The following is a 24066-nucleotide window of genomic DNA, read 5'->3' as shown; positions in this document are numbered from 1 at the left end:
CACGTGCCCTGCCTGGCTGCCCCCCACCTAAACCGAGGGCGAGGTCGTCATCACTCATCACCATCACGGTAAAAATGAACAGATCGTACCACCCTCACGGTGGTCACTAGCAACCGGAGAATGTGACTGCTCTGCTCAACTACCATACCACAACCTGTAGGTTTTGAAATCGTGGAGAATCCAGACCCCAAATCCCCAACATCCAAAAGTTGTAACGCAACTCATGCTTGTCTCGACAAGGCACGAAACAATCAATTAGGTCTCTTATCAAAGCAAGCTTGAAGCAATTAGAGTCGTCCAATGCAAGGACTAACAACGAAAGAAGCGGATGTCCTGGACAGGTTGTGCAGCAGTCATCAGAACTCCTCAATGGCATAAGCCACATACAGTAGTAAAACACCATTGCACAGACAAACGACAGATCAAAGAGAAACACAGTGAACGACGGACATCTCTCAATTCTTGAAGAAACTGAACTTTTCTTTCGCCTTCCTGAGGACCATGCACCCCTGTTAGCCACCAACTAGGGCCATTATCAAAACACAGTGAACAAGATGTTTAACTTCGTAGCCAAGATTCAGAGACAGTAGAAAGGTGCAATCACAGAACAGCTATTTACAACACCATCGCCTCTAATGTATGAGGTACAAAATTTCCAGTCGGATTGCTAACTACATGGATAGGGCTTCCTTTCCACTGTCCCTCTTCTCCCCTACTAATTCTCTACAGATAGCATCTGCTATTACTGCATCAGTACTAAACTAACTACATACTTCTACACCAACACACTTTACAAAAAGGATCTCACAGTTTCAGAACTGGTTTACCTTGTCAGATCACCACAGTCAAACATATGAACCAAAGGATGTAAGAACTAAGAAAGGGGCGAAAGAATTGTCACTTTACTTTAGGTACCGTTAGTGCCTCATCCAGGATTGGTCCAGCAGCCATGAGCGCGCCACCGCAGGACATGCAGAGAAATAATGGTGGCACAGGCGCACCATCCGCAATGCCGACGCAGCGTGTGTGGTGCCAGACATTGCATGCATCACATGCCACCATGCGTTCCCCATCATCATCTTGTGCACCACAGACACACTGGACATCCCATGCATCCGTACCTCCCTGGCACCGCAGCCCAGTCTCCATGTCCACTCCATGGCCATGCACGCCGATCGTGTCACCAGACTCTGCTCCACCAAGCATCACCGGATCCCACTTCTCCCCAGCAATGCCATCCAGTGACTCAGCCTGGAATCCCTCAAAGAAGCAGTATGTCTCCCGCAGCGCATGCTCTGCCTCGATAAGCAGCTCACCTATGGACGCATGCAGTGGTACCACCACAATATCCCCTGGCGGCATTGGCCTTGTAAGTTCAGTAGCCTCCCACGGCTGCGGTCGCCACTCAACAAGGAACCTTAGCTGGTCATCAGACTCATCCCTGAGGCCCCACCATTTCACCCAGTGCTTGCAGTCCAGCACAGCCTGTGCTGCCTCACTGCGTGCCTCCACCATTGCCCGGTACACAGCACGCAGATCCCGCTCTGCCTCTGACGTGCTTGGCCATCGGATCGCATGAGGGGTGCGCTCTGAATCAAGTTTCACTGGCTCTGGCTCCAGGTCAGGCTCTAGCTGTGGCTCAGGCTCAGGCTCAGCATATTCCTCAAGACTGAAGTGAAGCACACGATTCTCAGGGTCAGGCACACGACGCACAATATGGTTACCAACAACAGTGTCATTAAGGGACTTGATGACAAAGTCAAGCAGACCAGTGTCACCGATGGCACCCCTGGCAGCATCTCGTACAGCCTGTCGTGAAATCTTTGTGCCATTGGCATGCTCCCGCAGCTTATCAACAACGACCTCTGCAGCATCGAGCAACCGTTTCTTTGACCACCGACACTCGAGCAGGTCAACAACATCCTCAAAGTGCTGGTATGGCTGCCTCAGCCTCTTCACGACACATGACTTTGGCAGCAAGAACGTCAGCCGTGGGGATGTCTTCACAGAAGGTGGCGAAAGTGGGGCCTCGCGGTGTTTCCAATCAAGGAGGCAGCGGAGGAACTCACGGACAGTGGCCAGAGGCTTGTCGGAGAGGCGGCGGTAGATGCTGACCACACGGCGGACATGACGGCTGCGGAGATAATCAACAGGCAGGGCAGCCAGGGCTTCAAGTGCAGCAGAATAAGTGGACACAGAAACACTGAAGCAGCCCTTGGCGAGGCAGTAACCCCAGCGACTGAACCATGTCTCACCGTTTGCCACTCCAAGCAGAAGGCGTAGGTCCACAGAGTGCTTCTGGGTTAAGTCCACCACAGACGCGGCCCTGCACAGAAAGCTCACAAAGCTCAGAGGATAGACAAGGGGGTTATCTTTCTTGTGTTTACAACCTTCATAAAGTTACCAAAGTTCAAAATTTGATAAAGTGTATTTAGACCACACATAGCTAACCTGTACTTCATTGATGCTACTTTAGAACAAGTGTCTGTGAAGAGTATTTCAGAACAGGGAAGAAAGAGTATATTGTTACCTAACACGGAGAGCAGCGCAAAGTTGATCCCATAGATCCATGATCTGGCAGCCAGATAGAAAAGTGGAGCCACCATCACAACCACGGAGAGTGACAAGGTGACCAAAGCCATTACTATGGATCAGACCATGTAGGAGGTGATCGCTGCGCCCAAGCAACGCATCAGCCCTGAATGGCTGGTCCCAGTCGACTGCTGCAGGAATGATGAAATGGTACTTCCGCTTTGACACCCAGTGGTGGCTCCAGCCTGAAATTGCGGTCCAGATCATGCACTGGTTTAGTCCATTGGTGGGTTGGCATTTACAGAAGTAGGAACTAAATCAATGCACGAAACTACATCTTTTCCAGAAGAAGAAAAAAACTTTAAGAGGCCAGGACGCCATCATTACAGCCACACGGCTTTTTTTAGGAAATGATTTCAAAACAATTTCAAACAAGCAACATGGAATGGATCAATTAATGCAAGAATGTGAACAGAAATGCAATTCCTACTACCCACCCAAAGTAATCAGAACTGGGAGGAGTTGAATGCTGAATTGGGGGGAGCATTTCTGAACTGTTAGCAGCGAGAATTGAAAGAAAATATTACCGATTAAATCCCCAAGAATCCCCCTGCGGTCCCGAAGCCCTCGAATCACACAGAAATTGAGCATTGTACCAACAGTTCTACCAATCCACCAACTCAATCAAATCAACTAAAATCGAGGAAGAACTCGCGACTAAAACCTAATCATGGCATCCATCGAGCATTCAAACTCCGAGGAACGAAAGAAAAGCTCGTGGCGCCCAAATCCGCGATGAAGGCAATGGGAAGCGAAGCCGACTCACCGGCGCAACGGCAGAGGTCGCAGAATGGCGCGGGCGACGCCGCGGCGAGCTCCTCCACGGCTACAATGGGGACTACGGCGCCCGTGCGCTCGTCCGAGAGCAGCGCACGCCACGCCGACCCGGAACCCGGCGCGGAGCCCCACTGCTTCAGCAGCCACCGCACGTTGTCCCGGAACGCGCCACAGAGCGCGGCCGCGTCCGTGCCCGGGAAGTCCCGCAGCGGGTACACGCGCACCGCCGATCCGCCCCTCGGCGCAGCAGCCGACAAGGCGGCGGGGTGCCTGGGGGGCGCCGAGGCCGAGGAAGAAGACGACGAGGCGGAGGACGAGGACGGCGGCCACGGGCTCGCCTCCTCCTTCTTCGCCGCCGCCGCCTGCGGGCTCGGCCGGACCGGCGGCGACCGCCGCAGGTCGAGCCGCCGGAGTGCGCGCGTGGACGGCATTGCCCTGCGCGGTCGTCTCCTCTTCCTCTCCTGCTCGGTCGTCTCCTCTTCCTCTCCTGCTCGGTGGTCGGGTGGGGGCTCTGGGGTTTTGGTCCGCGGCGGCAGGGGCCTTTCCGTAATTCGTGGGGTGCGAGTGATGGTGCGAGCGGTGCGCACGCCGAGCTCCGCGATCCAATTGCGCACGCCCGCTGGCGGGCGGGCCCTACGCCGGTCGCTTTCCACGCGTACGCCCGTGACGTCGCGGAGCGGGCCGCTACAACCCCTCGCGACCCCCCCGAGGCTGCACCTCCATGACATCCCGGGCCCGCGCAGCTGGGATGGGCGCCTGCGACCATGGGCCCCGGAGGTCAACGGCCGCAGAACAGTGGCGTGGAAGCCCAGGCAGGTGTGGAAAGGGGTTTCCGTGAGGGCAGGCAGGTGAGAGGGACAGGAAGGGGGCCGTTACGTCGGTCCCGCGATCGAGACGTGGCGCCGCTCGGCCTCCGGGGCCCATCGCTCAGGTGCGTTGTACACTGACCAGTTTGTCTGTCCCTGGCGGCAGGGACGGGATGCAGATTTCACCCCTGCGAATCGGACTGCCGTAGCACTGTACTCCTAGATAATCATGCAGCGGCGGAGCCAGAATTCAGGGCTCGGAGGCTCTATGTCGGGGGACAAGTGTTATGCATCCCCAAAGAGCGCTTCTTATAGAAAGGTTTATGTGGATTAGCTCCTTCAAAATATTCGGGTTAGGCTAGCTAAACAGTCAAATAACCGCGGAATGGAAGGGCATCGACAGCCCAACATGAAGTATTGGGGGAAGACACGACCGTCTCGTCTAACCCGAAGGATAAAGGATCGGACGAGTCAGCCTCGCCTGATCCTAACAATGAGGGGTCAGCCGCGTCCGCCTCGCCCAACCCTAAGAAAAAAGGATCGGACAAGTCCGTCGTAGACCGTGGGGGTCGTAGTGAATGAACAAACAAAACAGGTGTAAAAGGCTCCATTCAAATTGCCATGGTCTCTGCTTTGGCTATTTTCCTATTAGTACAAGTACACACGTGGCTGCCTGACAAGCTATCAATCCCGACCAAAACTTAAAGAGCTGTCCTTCTACATGGTACTACCATCTTTGATCCAGTGAAACGGAGAAACAAAGATAAGGGAACCCATGAGCTACCAACCCAAACAATCTATCGGAAAATCAAAAGGAGTATGTTGATCTGTATTTTTGCGTGACCTGAGGGGTATGTTGATACCGAGGGACTGACCTCGGGCAGCGATATTTTGCTGCTGATTGCGTGGAACCCAATTGTTTTGGGAGGGTTAAACATTGGACAAACCAGCAAGTTTACTAAACCCGCAAGCAAGAGATTCCTGGTCAACGGGGAGACGAACGCAAGTGCTGTAGCAACTAGCAAGCAAACTCATCGGCCGCATCGGAACACACAAGATCCGGCAAAGAAAAGAACTTAGTATGGCCGGCGGAGCAAATTCTTCTCGTAAAGAGTAGTGTAGGTAAAGGTAAAAAGAAACTGAGAAGGATCGATCGGTGGGCGGCCCGAGCAAGAGGCGACGCCGGAGCAGCAGGGAGCAGGCGGAAGAGACTACTCACGAGAGGTCGCGCTTGAGCTGCGGCTTGTAGCCGAGCAGCCTCAGCTTGACGTCGTCGCCATCGCTGGTGGCGCCGCGGATCGCCGCCTCGTCGGCGGCGGCGAGCGGGCTGTAACCGTGCCGCGCTTCTTCCATCCTCCCCCGCGCTTCTCTGCTCTGCTCCGCTTCGCTGCTCCTTGATCTGGAAGCTATCTCAGTGGCGCACCTAACTAGGGGAATGACAAACTGCAGCCACCATCCAAACAGGCCATCACACTGCTACCCTAGTTCCCGGGTTTCTTTCAGGCTTAGAAAAGAGATTTTACTTTTCTGAAATAAAGTAATCAGGATATGATTAAATAGAGTATTTCTAGGAACAAATCTCAATCGGATCCACATGCAGCAACTAGTCACCCCGATATTTCTTTTACAATATAACGGCATCATATTGTCCAGGAACTTTGCCAGTCTGCGCTATAAAAACTGCCACCTCCAACTAATATGACACCATAGCAAACCACTCGCATTCGAAAAAAGACGTGCAATATACTCATTCCTGGTTGTGGTTGGGTAAATGTTTAATTTACCGGAATGAAGGTCGATAGCTCAGCACGCATTTGGTATTGCTGTGCTAATCTAAAGGCCTGGACTATACCCTAACATGAGTACATGGCAGGCATTCCTCGAACTAGGAAAGAGACCAGTAAAGCCCCACGGTTCAACTCTGACAAGGAATGCCTCCATGTTAACTCCCTAGACCTTCTCTCATCACAGATTCCTAATGGCAGAATTAGTTTGTTTCAGAATACTTGAAACCATGCATCTTGAAATATTCCCGAAATCCATACACGCTCTGATCATAGTTGAACTGCAGGAGACATAATTCATCGTCACCTCACCAAAAATATTTGGATTCAACTATTAAACTGATTGGCACAAGCTCAAGAATTACTTACGGGTAGCACTTTTACAGAATACTTGGTGATGTTAGGATCCACGCTCTTTCCTTGGCTTGCAGCCTGGGAAAGTACAGAAAAGTTATTACCAGACAAAAAGAATGGAAAACATATGCCACCCAAATTATGGTGGCAGAAAAAAACTATTAGCTCTACAACCAATTAATACAGAATACCTGAGAATGTAACAACATTTTAGTGTTGTACACAGCTGAGCAAGTAATTATTTAGGCTTCCGATACCATTTAAAATCAACCAGCAAACAGTAAATGTAGGTGACATAGGGTTTTTTTTTTCTCAAAGTGAAAGCACTATAGCCCTGAATTAGGTTCCAAAGTTCTGAAAATTCATGAAGGGGTTTGAATCATAGAGGACATATATCTACAGGAACTTGCTTTATATTTACAATATCAAGCAAATTTTTTCTTGAACTTTTTATCAAACAAGAGCACAAGACCTCCAGCTTGTTGAACATCTCATGCACAAATAGTTTCTTCCTCTGGGATCATCCAACAAATATATTATTTATAGCTAGCAACTTATTATCGTCTAGCCATGAATACTAATGAAATTATAAAGAACATAACATCAAGACCTATGACAAAAATGCTCACAAAAGAGTGATAGTAACTTAGCAGGACTAAGGTCACAACCAAATTGCATCTTGATCCATTATGCTAGTATCCAAAATCCCAGTGGGCACAAATCAAATAAAAGAAGGTGTGAAATAGTAACCAGAGTAGTAATGGAAATTGCAATGAAGAACCAAAACAAAGAAACTGAAACATTTGAACCTTTATACATGAAGTAAACGAGTATAACCTGTTCCGGATTGTAAAATACTTCAACAAATGGATATTCATTCCTTTGCCTTGTGAGGCAAAACCCTGGATACTTTGGGCACTCGACCTGACAGCAGAGAAGAAGAATATTCACTGCCTACTTTGGAGGGAAGCACAATTTGTAATGTGGCCAAAAGTATCCAATATATATTTGGAGGAAACCAAAAGTTGATATATGGTAAGCAAAGCAACCTTATAAAAATATAACTACTCACTCATTTCTAGCTTAATCGAGCATGTTTTGTCAATCCTAATAATGAAGTACCAAAAAGAAATAAGCTATCTGCACACCCAAGCTTTTCATCAAGCTGCTTGTCTAAGTAAAGCAGAAGAGAACATATTAAGAGAAATATGCAAACATAGGCAATGTTGAATTTCCACAAATGAAGCTGAAAACTACAATTGAAAGCATTCACAAATGATAGAGGCATCAGATTAAGTTACACAGTAAAATTTGAATGAGACAATCAGGACGAAATTTGTGAATTTATCATCAGATAAACAATGGTTTTAATTCCAATAAATATATTGCAGTTTAGGCCTAATAAGCTATAACATTTACAGGGTTAATTTGGGCATTTAGTAGTTATTGATGCATTACAAGTCCACAGCCTTGTTCAGATAGTTCAGCAAATAGAAGTGATCTGACAAGACTGTAAATGGAAATTTTCGTGTAAATGTAAATCAATAGTAGCTTACTCTGACAAACTTGATATGTGGATAAAATGTGGCAGCTGCCTCTTCCAGTACTTTATCAAGATGATGTGTATAAGTGCACCTAAAAAGGTAATTTTCAGGATTAAAGTGAGTGAATGCTGTCATATATAAGTATTTGCTATTCTATTTAGTGTTTCTGAACAAAATACAGCAGAGTTAGTATATTTAATAGTAAAGGCAACAACTACAGGCCTTCCTTCGTGCAATAGCTGTACAAACTGACGCTCAAATGTGAATGGTATGATTCTTGATGGCCCTAGGTCCTTAGGATATCCAGTGTAGTACATGTATTTTTCAAGTTTAGGATAACATTAAGACATAGCATGACATGATAAAACTAAAATATGTTAGTGCGTTTAGTTCCAAGAACACTATATATACAAGCTGTTAATGCATTGGGCGTGTCTAGATATTTTATTACAGATTTAGATCTAGCAATGACTTCTAGCGCTGGGAAACTGTTTTGCATACTTGTTTGGTATGTAGGCTATGAATGAGTTCAGAATCTATCTTCTTATCTAAATGAAAAATGAGCCACAGTACCAAACTATCATCAAATAGGGCATGCTCAGAGTTCTCTCTAATAATTAAAAAATATAGCAGAGAACATTAACTAGAAGATCAACTATAAAGAGTGTATTCTTCTACACTCCATATATGGTCTGTTATACCTAATCAATTGACATAATAGCAGTATGATAAATCAATAAACCAGGGTGAGCTGCATGGTACTCTTACTTGCATGTTGACCGAAGCTGGGAAACCATCCTATCAAGAAAAGACTCTTCATCATCTCCGAGGATCAAATGCAGCTCCAATGCAAATTTACCCTATGACAATGAATGAATTACATCAATAATTAGCAAAATAAGAACGAACTGACAGAATCTTGCATGGAAATTTAGTCGCCTACCCTATTGCACAAATAAGAGGAAATGGAGTCCATCACTGACATACCAGAGAGAGAGAACAGAGACATGAAAAGAACACTGGTCACAGGCTTATCTAACATAGTAAAATGGCCTTTCTCACACACAAACATAAGCCCATAAGTAACTGATCATTTACTTCACTCCCACTCCCACACAGTGCTGTATGTATGATATGATTAACAACAAGGAGCTGCTAACGAATAGGAGATCGTAGGGCTTGTGAGCGCCACCCAATAACTTGCCTCACTGAACCAAGCAATCAACTGGCCTAACATGATAAGAACTAAAAATATCACAATCATAGTAGTAATTCCAACCTAAATGCTCCATTGACATCAACAAGCTAGCAGGTTAAGTGGAAGTGTGAAACAGTGTTTTCTGCAGCATAGCCAGCAGTTCCTAAGGCACTTTTAGTCAATAACAGACACAAATTCATAAGATGATCTCAGAATTTACAAATATCACACAAAGCAATCAATATATCAAGTTATACCTTTACACATATTGCCCATCGTAATACACTTTATATCTGTAAATTCCACATGAGAACCAACAAGAAACAGCAATTAAGAAATTCTTTTACCACAGACCAATAGCGCTGCTCTGATTGGTGGAGGGTTTGGATTTGGAGGGGCACGTGTTGGTGCTGGTGGATTAGAGGCGGCTGGAGCTGCTTGTATTTTAGGAAATTCGTAGGGAGAGAAGTGGCTTGTGGGAGATGAGGCCCTGCCTGTTGCTTTTGCCGATGGGGACAAGGTAGGCGCTGGATTAATTGGAAGTGCTGCAAGCGGGTTTGCTCTAGGGGAGAGATTGAGAGGGAGGGGTGAGGAGTGAGCTGGTGCCTCCGATTGGAGAAGAACATAGACAAGCCTCAGGTGGTGACGTGAAGGAGAATGGTGGGAGAGAGGGTGCGGGGGTGGGGGGCGGGGGGGAATAAGGCGCGGGCGAGTCGAACTGGCGGCGGCGCAAACGTGCAGGGCACTAGGGCAGCGCGGCGCGGGTCGCTGGATGAATGGCCGCTCGAGGCGCATGGGGCGGGCACTCGCGCGCCCAGGCGAGAGAGAGGACTCGCGCTAGAAGCCATTGCTAGATCTAAATTTATAATAAAAATATCTAGACATGTCCAATGCATTAGCGGCTTATATATATATATAGTGTTTTTGGAACTAAACACACTAACATATTTTAGTTTTATCATATCATGCTATGTCTTAATGTTATCCAAAACTTGAAAAATACAGGTACTGCTTTGTTCAGAAACACTAAATAGAATAGCAAATACTCATATATGACAGCATTCACTTACTTTGGGCGGGGCTGGGGGTGCGGGGCGACGGGGCGGGGCCGCCGGTGCTGGGGGCGCGGGGCGACGGGGTGTGGCTGCCGGGGCCGGGGGTGCGGCTACGCCGCTGCGGGCTGGGGGGGGCGGGGTGAGGGGGGTGCGGGCTGCCGGGCGTGCGGCTGCGCCGCTGCGGGCTAGGGGGGGCGAGCGGGATTAGGGTTCGGGTTCCGGGGGGGGGGGGCGGGGGCTTGCTGGTTTATTGGACCGTGCCTTTATGCGCAGTGCTTTTTAATGGGCCGTGCCGCCCATCGTGCTGTGGCCTCCTCCGCCTGGCATCCTCATGTTCCTCTCTTCGAAGGGATCAGCTAGCAGAGATGGAGGATGGACGTGATCGCTGCGCCGTGAAGTCCATGGCCGTATATAGCCGGGAAGCCGGAGTGCTGGTGCATCTGCACCACCTAGTTTTTTTCGTTGCTGGTGGAGCGACCGCTGGTTTCTTGAGGGTTTGCCCGTGGCGTGCTGTGCTTCCGCGACCCAACCAAATAAACACCCAATATGTTTCACTTTGAGATGGTGCTTAGTTTCAGTTGACTCACCTTTGCCTCTCGATGGGTTACTGTCCAACTGACAGAGATAAAGAGATCTATACTTCTATTAAAGCAAAGCGTAAAGTCGTTGATAGCGAAGATGGGTTCAAAAATAGTAATAGCATGTTAGTGATTGATAGTGGTTTATAAAAACAAATGTCGAAAATACCTTTTTTAAATGAAAAACATTAAAAAGTACTAGCTAGCTTCAAATGTTTGACGGGCCGGTAAGATTACACGGAGTCGAAGTGAACTACAGTAAGAGCAATATTGGTAATCATAATATCATCCAAACGTACCACGCCAGTCATTGATCTAGAGTTCCAATACACGCGCATCTTCACGCCTCTCAAATGTACAAGTTGCCTCACCAAGCACACGCACAAGCTATGCAAATAAGGCACCATCAGTTCTTGGTCTTTCGCCACATGTTGATCCTTATGAGAGGCAACGCCTACCTCAACAGACAGGAAACGCAAACAAAAATCCTTTTATTAGTTGCTCATGAGTGGCACTAGATTATATATTCTACCCCTTTTGTCCTAAAATCTTTCCACCCTCATCCCTGAATATGTACGTAGCATGTAGCAGCCGGATCGATGGGAGGTTTAACTCTGAAGCCATCACCAAGAGAAAGCCATATTCTTCTTGTTCTCCACCCTGTCCTCCTGAATCTTCTTTTTCCTCGCTCCTTCCTCTTCTTCTCCTTGCGGATCCGTCCCAACTCATTCCTTTGGTCACGCGCTGGTGAAGACCGGAGTTAAGAAAAAGAAACGATGGATCAAAGATCTTTCAAATCGTTAGCATCAGGGCATTATTTGGATTAGTACTAACTGGTTTACCATGGGCGGCCTCTTATTTCCATGAGGCTGAGTCATTAGTAAGGCTTTCTTTGCCAACCGGAGGGATGGCTAGCTGTGGTGGGTACTTTTTTTTTCTCAAATACGTAGGAGAGCTACGCATCATAGTATTAAGAAGAAGGAAAAATGGAAGCTTTGGTTTACAGCCGCGGAGCAGTGCCCACGCTGACACAGTAGGGCACACAACGCCCATAGAGCAAGAAACATATATACATGGCCACCATGGCCGCCTATCTAGTGACTAGCCATGTTTGCGACGACCACATGAAACAACCTCCTGCAGCCCCATCAGGACTCCATGCCCAGGATGGGGCTGGTGCTCCGTAGTGCAGGGAGTAGCTCTCGCACAGCCTCTAAGCGTTGTGAGTCAGCCAGCTCAGCGGTGTAAAGCTGCGTATAAGCTTGCTTGGCGTCGATAGTGATCGGCGCAGCCTCCTGCACCACGTCGAAGCGACGCATGAGGATTACCTCAGCCCGCTTAGAAGACGCTACGTTGGCCAGTGGGTGGTTAGCTGGATGTTCACTTCGCTTTGGCAAGGCCATCCGCCTGCTGCAGAACAGGCACTGGACTCCTGCCTCGTTGCGTTGCGTAACATATAGTAGTGCTTCCGGTTTTTGATTCAAGCAACAGTAGCAGATGCAGATCACCCCGTGACAGAACCTCGAGCTGCAAAACACTAGAGTGATCTTATCATCAAGAAGATAACAATAGCCATTACAGACACCCGCTTGTTGCAGTACCTCCCTGTCATTTTGGAGTTTGGACTCCTTTGGATCGCTGCAGCGACTAATATGTATGAGGCTGTAGAGTAGGATAAATTGACCTCAAACGATTGGCTTGTATTGGTAATAAAATTGACCTGGGCCACTGGCCGACGAGCGTTCGCTGCGGTGCGCTGGCGACGCACGCGCGCCGGCAGTACCAAGTAATCTAGTAACAGCAGCGCGCGAGCGCAGCAATTAGCTACCGACGCACGGGAAGGGAGCGCCTGGCAGCGTGGCCCCAGCAGCAACGCACAATAATTAACCGGCAACATATGTTTCCTTTTCTCCTTTTCTTGTGCTTCCCTTCCCATGTCAACCTTCAGTTTTTCAGCACGCTCTTTTTCCATCGGTGTTTATAGATTCTCTTGTCTAGCTTCTTTTAAATTTACCTCCAGTGAATTTTGGCACACAATTCTTTAAAACTTTCATGTGATGCATTGTAAAATCTTTGTACCTAGAATTAAAAAACTGTGAAACCACATATTCAAAACCTCCTACGTTTCTATTTTTAAGTACGTATCAAAACTTTAGTATCCAAAATAAATATGTTTCAAGTCAAACATTCAAAACTTTGTACATATCTAGCTCTGAAGTCGTGTGCTAAAATCTTTGTGCTTGTAATTGAAAAACTTCCTACCTCACTTTCTCTTAAGCCATATATTTAAATGTTTGTACTCATAATTCAAAATCTTTTAGAATTGCATAGAAAAACTTTCTACATCCAAAACTTTTAGATTATTGCACATTACAATATATCTACCTGAATATTGAAAACTCTTAAGCCATGCATCAAATAGTTTGTATCGATCTAGAGTAGAAGAAATTTGAAAATCGCATACTAAAGAAGCCATACATTCCTAGTTTTCAAATAATATACATAAAATTTTATACTGGAAATAAAAAGACTATAAAATTATGTAAAGAAAACTAGTGAGTCGTTCACACCTCGAGGACAGTAGTGATAGAAGATGCAGCACTGCTTCTGCCGAAGTTATGATGTCAACGCCTACCCTGAGGCACCTAGCTTGTGAGTGCTGCTACTAGCAAGAGTTGCTAAGCAGTTTCAACACTTTGTAGCACATAAATAGATTAATGAGCTAAACTAAGGGACACTGCATTCACCCCCTCACAAGCTTATAATGAAAAATAAACAAATCTAACATACCCCCTAAAAAAACTCCATGCAAAGATTAAGTAAGTTAAACCATATCTGGAAAATCCATCACAACATTTTTTTTAGGCCTTATAGTGTTAAATTTCAGTGATATTAAGAAAGCTTTTTTTTCAGAATACACAAAACTTGAAGATCATATATAAAAAACTTTGGAAATAGTAAATTTTGAAATGTATATTAAAAACTTATACACCTTTGACATCGGAGCAATAAATGGAAAACTTTGAAATGAGTATGGAAAAACTTTACAATAACACATTCAAAACTTTTATATACCTTTGACTTCTGAGTAATAAACAAAAAACTTTATAGTGAGTGAGAAAAAAAACTTTGGTATCATATATTCAGAACTTTATACATCTCTAGCCTTCATATTGGATAGATCTGCTAGTTTTGTTGAAAGAAAATAAAAATGCTGAGCGTTCTCACTGAAGGGACGATTGGATGTAATTTGAGCTAACAAATCGAGTGGGAGAACATGAGAGTAGAGGGAGAAAGGGGGTGGGAACCTGGTGCTCTCCCCGTTGCCAGCGTTGTGCTCTCCCCATTGCCAGCGTTCCATTTTTGAGGGGAAGAGAAGACCGACGACATTGAGAAGAAATGGGGACACGGAGAAACGTAGTGGAGAGAGAGGCAGACGGTAAAAAAAAGGAGAATATTCGAGATAGATAACTACATGTGTTAGACCCGGGGCCACCGGGCTGGGCATGTTACGGGGTTTAAGAGATTAAGCCCGTCTTATCTCTTATTCATTTTGTTTATCTCTTGTTTATCCCGTTTAAATAGGAGATAGAGCTAACCAACACGGAGAGGATCTATTCGAGACCAGTTCTGGTGTGATCCCTCGGAGGGGGTTGGTTAGCATTTTTGTAACTCTGACCCCTCGGATATATAAGGGAGGTCAGGGACCCCCCTCAAAACAGAAGATCATTAGGTCAATCTACATCAAAGAGAATACAAATCACCACACAGGACGTAGAGTGTTACGCTCCGTGCGGCCCGAACCTGTCTAAAGTCTTGTGTTCTTCACACCTTCGAGTTCCTGATCTCGACGTTCCCTCACCCAAAACTTACCACCTTGACTCAAGCTCCCTAAGCCACGCGTCCATTCGCTGCAATGCGTTGCAGCGAACGCGCGCTCTATAAGATTTTTGTCAAACAATTGACTTGTATTTTTTTAGCTTCATAGACTAAGAGTTAGACATATACAACGGAAAAAAAGAATATCAACAGTGTTAGTTCTTACTAACACGTGCACTATAATTTAGATTTCTTTAGCTGTAATTGTGGAGATACACACATATAGACATATGTCAGAGTATCTCTTCCTTGATTTCCATAAATTTCATATCATTTGAGATCCCGTAATAAAATCTGCAATATAATTGTTCTTGTTGTTATATAACAGACCACGAAAGGATCCGTAGCCTAGTAGTTATAAGAACCTCAGTAGCATCTTAGATTCCGGGTTCGACTATCTGTGGGAGCGAATTTTCTAGAATTTAACAGCATTGTGCCTTTAGTGGTAGACGATATTTCCGTTGACAGTGAAACGTTTACAGTAACTCCATCAATCTCAAGAATTTGTTGGTTCAGTCATGTGTGGTGTGTGTGTCTGAGTTGTACGATATAATCTAAAGAAAATATATAATAGACCCTACGTCCTGTGAAGATACTTATCCATAAATACCCATAATAGGTGCAAACCAAGAATGAACTAGCAGCTAGAATATTACCGTGTTAATTGTTATGGTTTTGAATGTAGCTACCGTGCACGTGGGGGCCAGTGGGCCACGACATACTTTCACCTTCTCTTTTTCTATAACTTTCATAATTCTAATTTTTGTCTTCAATTTTTTTTATTTCTTTCATTTTTTATGATTTAAAATTTTGTGTCAAAATATTTATCTCTAATTTCTCTATCTCAGAATCCTCCCGGCTTCGCTTTCACCTTCTCCTTTTGTATAACTTTTATGTGTTCTAATTTTTGTCTTCAACTTTTTTGTTTCTTTAATTTTTTCTATCTTAAAATTTTGTGTCAAAACATTTATCTCCGATTTCTCTATCTCAGAATCTTTTGCTTGGATTTTTTTGGCTCCCAAATTTTTTCTTGTGCAAAAATTTTGCACCACGAATTTTCTTTCCAAAATTTATCGATCTCAAAATATTTCCAGTCCAAACTTTTATGGAAACTTTCTGTTCGGAGTTTTTTTTTCAATTTTTTATCTCAAAGCTTTGTTCAGAAATGTTTGTATAAATTTGGTTAATTTTTTATTCATATAAGTTAGGCTTATTTTTCATAATATATAAATATGTCACGGTAGATTGTTTTACTGGAGCACCGAGCTAGACGAGGTGACGTGAGGATCTCGGACTCTGGAGACTCTGGGGACTCGGCACATGGTCTGAAGATGGAAGCGGTTAGCCGGACGGAGGGGTTAATCACGTGTGGTCTGAAATCGACCGTTAGCGGGTCTCAGCGGAAAAAAATTGGGTGCAGACCGGCTGCAAACCCACGCCGCTGCAGCCCCAGACAGATCAATACCCTCTGGCCCATCTGTAAGCAGAGGTTTGGTGCCCCCGCGTAACTCTTCTGCAGCTGGATTAATTAGCTTCGGCTCCGGCTTGATTAGATGGCTCCCGTAGGCATCACGGGGTACAGTTTTCCGGCTCGAGCTTGGAAACAAATCAGGGCTTGCCTTCTAATTGTGCGACTCGATTAACTACAGAAAATCTACCATACGTACAGACCTAATACTAGGGCATCACGCCGCCTCCGATCACCAGAATCGCGCCGCCGCACGCTGATCAGCAGAACACGGCTGCAGGATCACGCCGCTGCCACACGCCGATCTTCACGAGGACATGGCAGGACATGAGGAGACGGCAAGGCAGGAACAGGTGGCAGGGCAGCCCATACCTCCTGTTGTGCGTGAGAACTCTCCAATCATTGAGGATTATGGTGTCAACAACCAACAAATAATGCCGGTATACTCTATTATTTGTTTAACTTATATTTGTTTATCTATGATTGATTATTTATGTTCGCAGTGCTCATGACCATACGTTATACATGGCAGATGACACAAAGCACAAATTCGATCACCATAGAGCCAGTGGCAGGTGAAGCACCAAGAGAGCAAACATTGCATGAAGCAGCGTTGCCTAATGTTGCAATTACTCAAGGGGATGATAACACAATCTCTGAAGCAACAACACATGAAGTAACAAGTTGACATTTAATATTTACTTTAAGAAAAACAAAATAATGTTGTAGTAATATGATTTTATTCGGACACATCCTACAATAGGTTGTTGATAAAAATAGGCCAACAGTGGTAATTCCTGAAATTGGAATGGCATTTGAGTCTGAGGAAGACGCTTATGATATGTATAACACCTATGCTGGGAAGGTTGGGTTCAGTATTAAAAAGTATGATACAAAGCGTCGAGCAGATAAAAGTATATATTCCAAGGTTTTCGCATGCAGCAATCAAGGATTTGCAGATAATAGTTCATTACAAACCACTACAAGAACAGGTTGTCGTGCCCGCATTCAATTTAGTATCAGCAGAGAGGGAGTTTGGACAGTGCAAAAGATTGAATCTGAACACAACCATTATCTAACTAATCCAAATAAGACATGCAAGCTTAGATCCCAAAGAAAAATTATAGAAGCCGATAGACTACTTATTGCTCAAATACGTGAAGCCGGTATGAAGCCAACTCAAGTATTTGAGTTTATGAAGCAATTCTATGGTGGTGCCGAAAATATCCCCTTCTCAAGATCAGATTGTAATAATGAGATTGGTCGTGAGCGGATAAAATACTTGGAATCTAATGATACACAAACACTGCTGGAATATTTGAAAAACAAGCAAATTGAGGATCCTGCATTTTTTTATGCCATTGAAATTGATAAGTCATCTGGTCGGATAATTAATTTCTTTTGGGCTGATGGACAGTCTATCATGGATTATGCTTGCTTTGGTGATGCTGTGTCATTTGACACCACATTTCAGACTAATAAGTTTGAAATGCCATTCGCTCCTCTCCTTGGAACCGATCACCACAAGCAGACAATAATTTTTGGGGCTACACTATTGTATAATGAAACTATCCCATCATTTATTTGGCTTTTTGAGACCTTTTTGACGGCAATGTCAGGCAAGCATCCAAGTACAATTTTCACTGATCAAGACGCAGCCATGGCAGGAGCAATTGCTTATGTATTCCCAAATACAAGGCATCGTCTTTGTTTGTGGCACATTTATCTTAATGCAGCTAAACATCTCGGTCATGTAATCAATAAGCATCCTCAGAAATTTTTACTTGCTTTTAAACAATGTGTATATGAAGATATATCAAAGGAGTGTTTCAAAAGGAAGTGGAATAAATTATTGGATGATTATAATCTGAAAGATAACTCGTGGCTGCTAAATCTGTATGAGTTGAGAAAAAAATGGGCAGCCGTTTATCGTGACTCTTTCACAGCTGACATGACAACAACTCAGAGGAGTGAAGGTATGAATAATGTCTTCAAGAAAAGATTTCGTAGGAAGCTTGGTCTTTCTGAACTCATTGTTGAATGTGAAAAGGTTTCTATTTCTCTTCGAGAAAATAAGTTGGATGAAGACTTTAGATCCCATATAAAGAACCCTGTTAACTACATCTCAGATTTACCTTTGTTGAAAACTGCTAGCGAGTTATATACAAGGAAGATGTATAAAGAGTTCGAGGCGGAATTTAAGAGTCAATTTTCATTATCCTGTAAATTGTTACAGTCTGAGGGGTCAATATCAAGTTTCCAGATCACACCATATGCATGCAAATGAAGGAGCAACGACTGAATTCAATAGTACAGATATGACCATTACATGTTCTTGCAAAAAGTTTGAATCGATAGGTATGTATATACATTTTGAATTACCATAATCTTTATTATAATAAAAATTGCTGACCACTTGCTTCCATATCTTATACGTATATTGTGCAATCATGCCTTCAAGGTGTTCAATATAAATGATGTTTTTATTTTGCCACAACAATATATATTGAATCGATGGACAAAATATGCAAAAAGAGGTTTTTATATTGATAAAAAAGTAAGTGGAAAAGGAAATTTGAAGGCACATGCAGCACGGTTATCTCGAATGGCAACATCCCTTGCATTGAAGTGTTCAACGTCAGAATCTCTTCTTGATGATTTAGAGAAAGCATTGCAGAAGTTAGATTTACAAGCAGATGATTCTCTAAGGAAGGTGCAGGAAAATAATGTTCCTATAGTTTCAACTGACGTTGCTGTAGGTACAGTGAACAGGACTATATCATTTAGAGTTTCTCAAGTAGTGAAAGGTGCCAAAAGTAAACGAGCAAAGAATGTACTTGAAAAGAAGACAACAAAGAGAAAGAAAAAATCGCAGGAGAAAGGTAACTTGTTGTTGCATGGACTGTATTTGTTTTACCATCTCATGTTTTATTAATATTTTGAAATATATTTCATATACAAATAATGCACTGCTTTCTTGTATATGTGAACTGTAGGAGAAGAACCAAGTAACATTGGAGAAAATAGTGGCGCTAATATGGCTATACCAAACTCTTCCACTGATATGTTGGTCAACTTTTCGACTAATGTGCCTAATTGGATGCAAGGAGGATATACAAGTCTCTTACTTGATCAAGACGCCTCAGCTGCACGAAAGTTACATTTTGATGAAGAAGCAAATGATGCAACATATAAGAAATAGAGCAGTTCAATTATCATTGTCTACTGTCGATTCTAGAATTTTTCTTATGTATTCATGTTTTTAGTTGGTTTTGTGGACCTTAGTTACATGTGGGCAGAATTTATATTTCTAGCACATTTGAAAAAAAAAACTCAGATGAATGCGTGTGTTTGTTAGTTGATCTAAGACTGAACTATTTTTCTATTTGTGAGTTGCCTAAGTATACAGGTGTAATCAATAGGCAAAACAAATACCTAGATGTTAACCACACGTCTCATGTGATCTGAGATGGTTACCGTGGCTGCCTGATCAGCATGCCAAGCTGCGAAGAACAACAAATCCCGAGAGTGGCCAGCGCGAACGTCGTGGAATACTGAAGTGCAGCAGTGCGTCGTGGAAAAAGTGCAGCAGTGCGTCGTGGAAAAAGTGCAGCTGTGCGGTGTGGAAAAAGAGATAGTAGCCGCGAGAGGGAGGCGAATTAAAACTAATCGAGCCGAAGGTAATTAATCCAGCTGCAGAAGAGTTACGCGGGGGCACCAAACCTCTGCTTACAGGTGGGCCAGGGGGTATTAATCTGTCTGGAGCTGCAGCGGCGTGGGTTTGCAGCCGGTCTGCACCCAATTTGCCCTGTCTAGTCTCCACCTCCCCATGAACCCATATAATGAGGGGAGGGTACGGTTGTGAAGACATAAGACTGGATCGGATCGAACCAGCCAGGATCGTCGGGTTGATTCTGATAGCTACGGAAGGGATTCCCAACTCCCAAGTAGTAATATCTGTTAGAAAAATATACATATATGATTCTGGTCTTATCTTCCGCATATGTTTTAGAAAATATTGGTAGTCTCAAATCTTTCAGCGAAAAATTTAGCATGGATGATGTTCCGGGGTCCAAGTACAAATAGAACATTTTGATCAGTACCGACATGCTCAACAAATTTTTCTGAATGCCCATGCAATTTCAACGCCAAACAACCATGATGAAGCCATTTTTTAGACAATCTGATTCGTTCTTAGGCTTTGAAAGTTTCACGGCTCAGATTCCGGCGAGTCGAGCGAAACAGATTGGGGGCAAACATGGCCTCAGAATATCATCCAAGTGTAGCATGCCAGTCATTGATCCAGAGTTCCAACACACACACGGGGCATCACGCCATATGTACAGCGTTGATGCTTTGCTAGGAAACACAAACAAAAATCTTTTTATTAGCTGCTTCTTTAGTGGCGCGAGATTCTACCCCTTCCTGTCCTGGAAGCTTTTCCACCTTCCCCAAAAAAGCAATTGCAAATGAGTTGGTCGAGCGGACGACGCACTGGCCTTCTGCACCGCCCATTTCAAGAGCTGCCCTGGACATTCCCCCATCGATCGATCCCCCTGGCTCTGGATGCGCACGGGTGCGGAAGCTGCTGCTCTTCTGCGATCTCTGAACCTGACTCCGGAGCGGCCGTCACCGGGAGAAAGCCGTCCGGCTGAAGCACGCCGAGTCGCCGAACCCCTGGGGATGCAGGCGCGCGGAAGCGCCGCTGGGCTCCGCGCCGCCCGGGTCGGCGAACGGCGACGGGCCGCCGGCGAAGAAGCCGCTGGGATCCGGCTGGGGGCCGGCGAAGTCCTGGATCATCCCGTCCAGCATGGATTGGAGCTCGCCCAGGCTGTACAAGGGCTCCTGCACGACCGGGAAGAAAAAGAAACGATCTGTCAGTTATCGATTCGATTGTTGTGTTGCTACACGAAATTGGGCACCTTGCCCGTGAATGTGAGGTGGCAATGGCATGAGAACGAGCTGGTTACCTCTCTGCCGACGGTGGCCATGAGCGACATTATCTCCTGGAGGAAGTCATGGAATCCCTGGAACACACAAAACACGTGGTTAGCAGGGGAGCCTGACAAATCGAGCAATTCGCGGCGAAGAGCCATGGGAATTGGGTGGGTGTTGCTCACCTCCACGTCCTCCTGGTCGTCGTCGAGCGGGTCGTACATCCCGGCGTCGTAGAGCGCCCTCCTCTTCTCGTCCGACAGCACTGCACGCGCGACACGGGCAAAGCGGTGTTCGTGTTAGCGACAGCGTCCAAATGCTCATCGGCACCGGAGGCAGAATGGCAGAGCCAGACAGGGGAGAGGGAGAAGGATTGGGATGGATCACCTTGGTAGGCCTCGTGTATCTGCTGGAACCTGGTCTTGGCCTCCTCCGCGCGCGCCGGGTCCGCCGCCGCGCGGCCGCTGGCGATCTTGTCCGGGTGCCACCTCTGCATCGCCGCCAGCCAGAAACCAAGCGCGTCATGCTCTGTTCCCGGACGAACCAAAACCAAAGCGACCCGGACGAAGGGCGGAACGATCGATCGGAAGAGCAGCTGCACTTACCATGGCGAGGCGGTGGTAGGCGGCGCGTATCTCGGCGGCGGAGGCGCCCGGGTGGACGCCGAGCACGGCGTAGTACGACGACCTCGCCGGCGGCTGCATCCTCCTCCCCTGCGCCGCGCTCATCGCTCGCTCGCTTTGGGCGCCGGCCGCAACTAGCTTATCCTTGCCAAATCACACTACTCTGGTCGGTTCGACCTCCTTCCTCTTCCCCCCCGTGTCCTCGCGGGTGGCTGGCTGGTGCTAGAGCATCCGCTGTATGGCGGTGCAGCTGATGGCGATGGCGACGAACGAGGGAAAGCGGCGGGGGCGGCCAGGCTGTATATATAACGGGGGCCGGTGGCACGGGAAAATATCTCGGGGCGAGGGTGATTGATGGGAGACAGGGGAGGGAGAAAGGAGGAGAGGATAGACGAAGCCTTGCGAAGCGCGGGAAGAGAAGGGAACGGGGAAGGCGCGCGCAGAGAGAGAGATGGAGGAAAAATATCTGGCGTCTTGAACGTTCTGGAGCGGCCGGAAAAGCCCGGCCTGCCGCGTTGTCCGTCCCTGTTACCTTTTCCGCGGGCGGGCCGAGATATTTTGGGCGGTCCACGGTTGGTTGTGTGGCTCCTGTGGCCTGTGGGCTCGCCCACCCGGCCTTGCAATCTTCATGCAGATAGTCCGTCCAGTCCACCACGCGAATCTATCCATTCTATCTAATTTTTTATTTTTGCTCAAAAAACTATTTTTTTATTTAGGATATTATTCTATCATGTGCATAATCTCCGCTGGCTTTTCACGGCACGCAAAGCCGATCCCCGTTGCGCAGTTCGAATTCGCATTCTTGACCAACGTTCGCGTCGTGGCTTACGCAGGAGAAGTTACACAGCGCTGCTCCAATCTTCCATGACACAGTTTCTTCTGGACGGAAAAACGCCGAAGCGGCCGCCACCTTCTCGCGCCATCCACCCATCCTCGCGTTCCAGGCCGCTCTGTCTGCTGGGCGGCGGCGGCCGGCGGGACGGCCTCCGATGCGCAATCATGCGCGGGAGTAGGCGCGCGCGGCGCGGCGGAGTGGCCAGCCGTTCGAACCGCGGCGACGCGTGTCGGGCGCGCGCGGCTGACACGACGCCACCCTTGCCGTTTCCGAGATGGGATTCGGGATCGACGGCGGCGCACCGGCCGGCAGGAGCAGTAGCTAACCACTTCTGCCGAATCGTCTGGGTGCTTCTCTGCGGCGACGGAGCACGTCCGGTGAGGTACACGCGGGCGCGTACGGGGCCGCCAGGTGAAAATATCAGGGAGGCCCGGGGCGGAATCTCTCGCGGGTCGGCACGTGTGGGGGCCGGGCGTTAAAAGTCAGCCAGGGGAGCACCTGTATCTGTTCCTTTTCAGGAATGTAGGGCAGCAGTTACTAGAAGTAGAAGGCGGCTAGTAGTACGGGTGTTGGGTTTGACGGGTCCAAATCGATACTGGCATGGCACGTGCATTCGACGCCTGAAGAAAACTACTGCGTGTTTTTTATATCTTTGTAGAATTATTCTCTACACATAGTTCTAGCTTGTGCACGGTTTATCGATGTCACGACTCACGAATGGTTGGTGGGTGAATGATTGGATTAAATTACGGAGGTATTACGTTCTTGTCCCTACTTTAAAATCTAATTGTGATTTTATCCTCGCTTTTGTTCCGTTTGTGGTTTTATCTTTACTTTTTTACTGCGAAATCTCCGCTTACCCCTACTCCGTGAGGAGCGTGTAATGGTATCAAATGATCTAGGAGAAGATAAGTTTTTCCTTACAAATATGCCTCTACTTTTATAATAAAATCATATGATTTGACCTACAAATCATATAAAAAAACACAATAAGCTAATTCATCCAAAGAAATGAAGCTAATTCATCCTAAAATTACACTTAAGATATTTAGAATGAAAAATAATTAGATTGCTCTTTTACCTAGCCTCCAAATCTACAACTGGATTCCTCCCGGCATCCATGGCCGGCACGTGCACCTATGGCTGGCCGGTGCAGCTGGTCCAGATAAGCACGAGCCTGTGCCTCCGCGGCTGGCCGGCACTCGCCTAGCCCGCGGGGCAGCACTGCAGCACCTAGCCGGCATGCGGGGCCTGCCGCCCGCGCCTAGCCACGGCGCCCGCCCTCAACACGTGTGGCCACAACGCCCTCGTCCAGCTTGTCGGCGTGCGGTACCCGCCCGCGAAAGCAGACACACGCGCGCGCGCGTGGCCGCCGCTCGCGACTGGGCTGCACGCGGGGCCACGCCCCCACCGCTCGCCGTCGTCATGGTGGGAATCGCCGCCGAGCTCGCTAGGGTTAGCCGGTGCATAGCAATGGAAGAGGAGCATGGGTCAGGTACCGCACGAAGAGGGGATTGAAGGGATAAGAGGTACTTTTGTCTATTCGTCATATTACAAAGGGTTTTCTCTTTTTTTAGGGGTTATTTATTGATTCAACTAACAGAGTCAATAGTCGGGGTAAACGGAGGCTTTACAGTG

General features: G+C 46.5%; 2 protein-coding genes across 5 annotated transcripts; both read right to left on the bottom strand.

The window, feature by feature from the left end:
• Positions 1 to 462: 462 nt before the first annotated feature.
• Positions 463 to 9827, bottom strand: LOC112875748 (PHD finger protein MALE MEIOCYTE DEATH 1-like). 4 transcript variants are annotated; one of them, XM_025939715.1, is made up of 8 exons: positions 9403 to 9824; positions 8626 to 8717; positions 7870 to 7948; positions 7151 to 7237; positions 6329 to 6391; positions 3359 to 6240; positions 2531 to 2777; positions 463 to 2326 (listed from the first exon to the last, which is right to left on the bottom strand). In XM_025939715.1, the coding sequence occupies exons 6-8, from the start codon at positions 4095 to 4097 to the stop codon at positions 898 to 900; spliced, it is 2415 nt and encodes an 804-aa protein (XP_025795500.1). In that variant the 5' UTR covers positions 4098 to 6240; positions 6329 to 6391; positions 7151 to 7237; positions 7870 to 7948; positions 8626 to 8717; positions 9403 to 9824; the 3' UTR covers positions 463 to 897. The 4 variants fall into 4 exon arrangements, with proteins under 4 accessions (XP_025795500.1, XP_025795501.1, XP_025795497.1 ...); XM_025939716.1 differs by having other exon boundaries at positions 9410 to 9824; XM_025939712.1 differs by having other exon boundaries at positions 9313 to 9823.
• A 10367-nt stretch (positions 9828 to 20194) lies between these two features.
• LOC112875750 (dnaJ homolog subfamily B member 3-like) lies at positions 20195 to 21892 on the bottom strand. Its single transcript, XM_025939718.1, has 5 exons — positions 21576 to 21892; positions 21358 to 21460; positions 21156 to 21235; positions 21006 to 21062; positions 20195 to 20880 (listed from the first exon to the last, which is right to left on the bottom strand). The coding sequence occupies exons 1-5, from the start codon at positions 21696 to 21698 to the stop codon at positions 20665 to 20667; spliced, it is 579 nt and encodes a 192-aa protein (XP_025795503.1). The 5' UTR covers positions 21699 to 21892; the 3' UTR covers positions 20195 to 20664.
• Between the last annotated feature and the right edge of the window lie 2174 nt (positions 21893 to 24066).

The sequence above is a fragment of the Panicum hallii genome, chromosome 9, assembly GCF_002211085.1.
Source record: "Panicum hallii strain FIL2 chromosome 9, PHallii_v3.1, whole genome shotgun sequence".
In the NCBI taxonomy this organism is placed as follows: Eukaryota; Viridiplantae; Streptophyta; class Magnoliopsida; order Poales; family Poaceae; genus Panicum; species Panicum hallii.
Note: the sequence above shows the minus strand (reverse complement) of the source record. Positions and strands in the feature narration are given on the sequence as shown.

Bases quoted from the DNA above. Each gene is read 5' to 3' on its own strand.
- LOC112875748 (XM_025939713.1), bottom strand. From the start codon at position 4,097: ATGTCATGGAGGTGCAGCCTCGGGGGGGTCGCGAGGGGTTGTAGCGGC. The intron at 2,778-3,358 runs GTGAGTCGGCTT...CCGCAATTTCAG, and splicing joins CGACCTCTGCCGTTGCGCCG to GCTGGAGCCACCACTGGGTG. The intron at 2,327-2,530 runs GTAACAATATAC...CTTTCTGTGCAG, and splicing joins TGCGCTGCTCTCCGTGTTAG to GGCCGCGTCTGTGGTGGACT.
- LOC112875750 (XM_025939718.1), bottom strand. From the start codon at position 21,698: ATGAGCGCGGCGCAGGGGAGGAGGATGCAGCCGCCGGCGAGGTCGTCG. The intron at 21,461-21,575 runs GTAAGTGCAGCT...GCGGCGATGCAG, and splicing joins CCTACCACCGCCTCGCCATG to AGGTGGCACCCGGACAAGAT. The intron at 21,063-21,155 runs GTGAGCAACACC...TGTGTGTTCCAG, and splicing joins ACGACCAGGAGGACGTGGAG to GGATTCCATGACTTCCTCCA.